Below are 4,189 nucleotides of genomic sequence, written 5' to 3'. Positions count from 1 at the left end.
CTTTACATTATTCCCACCTAAATACAAGATTTTTAAATGCTGATTTACAAGTAAATTTAGCACAAAATAAAGCCAACACATAGTTAAATAAATTCAACCTTACATTATATAATTATTTATTTATTTTTCTAAATTTAATCCTCGATGGAGTGAGGTTTTAATATTTAAAACTATAGGTACACGGTAAAATTAACTATCGTGTGAGTTAATTAAATTTAAAAATATAGCGCTTTTATCAACAATATATATATATATATATATAGTGCTTACATTTTCCCTACATAGACACATATTTACCAAAATTTTTGTATACCCCAAATAAAAGTAAAGGCATAACATGATCTAATATTTAGAAGACATAACAAACTATCTTCCTTATTCATGTTCCAATGCATGCCCATTCGATTTAAAGCTCAACAGACCCATATCAAAGTGTCTAACAAGTTCAATGAACCTAGATGAAACAAACCCAAACTAGTTTTTGACAGTAAGCAAAACTGAAACTTGAACGTTACAAAATGAATGAACGCTATTACACAACCACTCAAAATCATTCTAATATGCTAAGTACTCCAAGATTTGGGCTAAACCATTTCTCTACTCCAAGCTACGTTTTCTCCTCAATACATCCTCATAAACCTTCTTCTGGTCAGCAAGAGAGTTGGCCAGAGTCTCCTTCTGCAAGCACCTCTTTGCCCATGCAATAATCTTGGGGCACTCTGCCTCTATGTTGATATTGCCAAATACCTCATACACATGGAACCAGCTGTAGAAAGTGATAAGAGAAAGGTCCACAAACCCAAATGTTTCACCCCCAAAATAAGGCTTGTCACCAAGCTCCCCCTCCAATATCTTATAGATTTTAAAGAATTCCTTCTTGCCCACCTCCAGCTCTTCTCCTTTTGTGGTCAATAACTTCGTTGAAACTTCATAAACCTGTATTTTCCGCAGATTACATAAAAGGATGAACACAGTAATAAATTTAAAATCGAATCTATTCGGGTAGAAGAATATTAAAATGGTTTTTGATTGTGGTATAGAATAATAACTAATAAGACTCAATATCTTAGACGAATCCTCAACTATGAAATTGATAGAAAATATACTCATTTCAAAGTGAATCTTTCAAATGTCATCGCCTTAAAATTAAAACTCGTAAACCCAGAATGAAAGGAAATTAAAATAATATAAAAGAAAAAAGAAATGGTATTAAAGGTACCTTCTTATCAACAATATCAGCCCAGAACCTGGCATGAGCTCTCTGGTAAGGATCAGAGGGCAGCAATGGAGACTTATCGTTCCAGACCTCATCTATGTACTGAACAATGATGAGAGACTCACACACAGGTTTGCCATTGTGGATGAGAACTGGGATCTTCTTGTGAATGGGGTTCATCTCTAAAAGCAGAGGGCTCTTGTTAAATATATCCTGCTCCTTATACTCATACTTGATACCCTTCTCGGCCAGTGCAATCCTGACTCTCATCCCAAACATACTGGGCCAGAAATCTAGCAGAATCACCTCGTCTGCCATTTTCACAAAACTGAAGATATTGAAGCAAATAGAAAATGCAGGGAAAAGAAAGAAGAGAGATGAAGTGAAAGATGGTATGCAAAAAACACTCGGAAGAGAGCGCGGATTTATAGTCAAAAGTGTCGGCTCGGTATTTCATTAATAAACAAATAAATAATGCTAAAGTATGACTTTGACTAAAAAGCATTTTAGTACTTCCCTGACTATCTTATGAACGATAATTTTGATTACTAAATTCGTTTTTAGTTTCTGGATTCTTCCACAATCCGGTCGATGCCATTGCTTTGCTGTTAAGTGAGTTTGGGTAATGGGGGTTGAAGGAAAGGAAAAAAAAAAAAAAAAAAAGTAAAAGCTGCAATAAGTTAATCCGTGGATCACACAAAAAGTGAAATTTTTTGAGTTATCAAAATTGGAAACAAGTGCCAAACATGCCACCTTAGGAGGCGGATGCAATTATAAGCATTCCACTGAGCTTAAGAATGCTCACTAACCAGATGGTATGGTCCAAAACTCCTTTGGGAAATTTCTTTACCTGAAATGCTTACAGGTTGTTGGCTTCTAATGCTTTAGCCACCAACCTAAGTAGCTCTAACCCAATCCCCCAGAGATCTTTTTGGATAGGAATTTGGATGCTATGTGTCCTTCACAAGGTGAAGCACTTTGCTAGGCGTGCCTACAACAACTCTCTTCCAACCATGGATAATTTGTTTTAACGACACATTGTGCCTTTTGAGTTATGCAGCCACTGTAAAGTCCAACTTGAAGATATCATACATGTGGTGTGGGGCTATGTAGAGGTTGAAGGTGTATGGAAGAATCTCAGTTGGGTTTGGGACCTGGCTCATCCCTCTCCTGGGGACTTCACTAACTTTATTTCAAGGTTTTTGCAGGTTGCTGATGAACACAAGGCCGAGTATTTCATCATTATGGCTTGGATGCTGTGGAATAGGCGTAATACAATTAGCCTCAATTGCCCTTCACAACCACTGGAACACATTACAAGAGCCGCAGGAAACTTTCTTCAGGACTTCCTTAAGGTGCAGGAGCCTGAGCAAGTGACAAACCAAGCTTCCATTGTCCACCATTGGTGTCCACCTCCCAATGCCAAATTCGAAGCCAACTTCGATGGAGAAGTCTTCAAAAGAAGTAACTCGGTGGGTATCGAGGTGGTGATTCGCGACCACAGAGGAGAAATCATTTGCTCCTTATCCATGCATATTCCCCTCCCTTCAGCAATAGCTGAAGTCGAAGCACTAGCATGCTGTCGAGCTGTCTTGTTTGCCCAAGGAACTGAGTCTATATGAGGTGCTTTTCGAAGGTGACTCGCAAATTGTGATCAACGGACTTTCAAATGGTAGAGCTGACCAATCCATTTATTGTCACATTATTGATGATATCCTTCATGAGGCAGCCCAATTGAGTTTTTCAGAGTTTATTTATGTTAATCGCAATTGTAATAAAGTTGCTAATGCACTGGCGAAAAAAGCCAAGTCAGGTTTAGAATTTCAAGTTTGGTTAGAAGACATCCCGGAGGAGTTTGTTCCTTTGGTTCTTGCTAATATTTCTTAAAGTTTGTTCTTATTTCAATAATAGCTAGGCTGGTGTTTCCAGTCTAGTTTCTCAAAAAAATAAAAAAAATAAATAAATAAGAGGAAGCTGTGGTATTTTCAGTGATAAGTGATGCGTTATAGAGGGATGAGTGATGAGTGATGAAAATTGAGTAAGGAGTGATGAGTGATCGTTTTTTAAAAACCAAACAGCTCCCTAGCTTCTCTAGGAAGTAGGAATCCAACTATAATTGCAATTTGGTATTAATGCTGCCAATCTAAAAGAACAGAAATCCCCTATATTTTTAAACTGCCTGGTGATATAAGAGCATCCACCGAAATCTTTGAGTGGCTTTCTATTATCACATTTTAAAAAATTTGGTCCAGAGTTGTTAGGACATATGTGATTTGATGTTAGGAACATATGTCAATTTAAAATTGGCTAATCCTTTGACAAAACGCACTTTATTTATAATTGGGTAGATCTAAGATGTGTTTAATGCTTCAAGTGACAAGGTTTCAAGATCAAGTGTTATAGCCATACAAATCTGTCCAAGAAACAAGTGAAAGAGTGCTAGATTTCAAAGTTCGATAGCTAGCTCGATAGATACCCTATCTATCGAGGTTTATGAAATTTAGTTTTTCAGAGCTGATTTCACTTAAATCCGTGAGTATGTGTTTAGGATTTCTTTTCTCACAACCCTAAACATATATAATGATTATTTTAAGGGCTGTCAAAGGCTGGGCCAGTGTGAAGCAAAGTTGTGTTCATGTAAATTGTGACCGGAGACAGAATTTGCCCTAATTCATCTTTTTCTTGAAGAAATTGTTGTGTTTGTACACCTTAGGGGTTTGTGACCAAGGAGTTTCGTGATCTTCATCGTGTGATGAACTGAAGAACTTTGCAGCCAACATCTTTCTCAAGTTGGTGATTAAGTCGTGTATTAGGATCTACACATCTATTGGTTAGTCATGTACTGAGAGCCGTGCATTGAAAATGAAAGATTGTTACTACAGAACAAGTCCAATTAGATATTGAAGTAATGGTTCAACTGTAGATTGGTATAAGGTATTAGGATTCCTTTACTTATAACTGCTTGTTTTGATA

General features: G+C 36.9%; 1 protein-coding gene across 1 annotated transcript; it reads right to left on the bottom strand.

The window, feature by feature from the left end:
* Positions 1–292: 292 nt before the first annotated feature.
* Positions 293–1,634, bottom strand: LOC111999486 (probable glutathione S-transferase). Its single transcript, XM_024031610.2, has 2 exons — positions 1,220–1,634; positions 293–936 (listed from the first exon to the last, which is right to left on the bottom strand). Exons 1-2 carry the CDS (start codon positions 1,532–1,534, stop codon positions 598–600), a joined length of 654 nt encoding a protein of 217 aa, XP_023887378.1. The 5' UTR covers positions 1,535–1,634; the 3' UTR covers positions 293–597.
* Positions 1,635–4,189: the final 2,555 nt, after the last annotated feature.

This window comes from Quercus suber, unplaced genomic scaffold, assembly GCF_002906115.3.
Source record: "Quercus suber isolate HL8 unplaced genomic scaffold, Cork oak 2.0 scaffold_159, whole genome shotgun sequence".
NCBI lineage: Eukaryota > Viridiplantae > Streptophyta > Magnoliopsida > Fagales > Fagaceae > Quercus > Quercus suber.
This window is presented reverse-complemented; position numbering and strand designations above follow the sequence as displayed.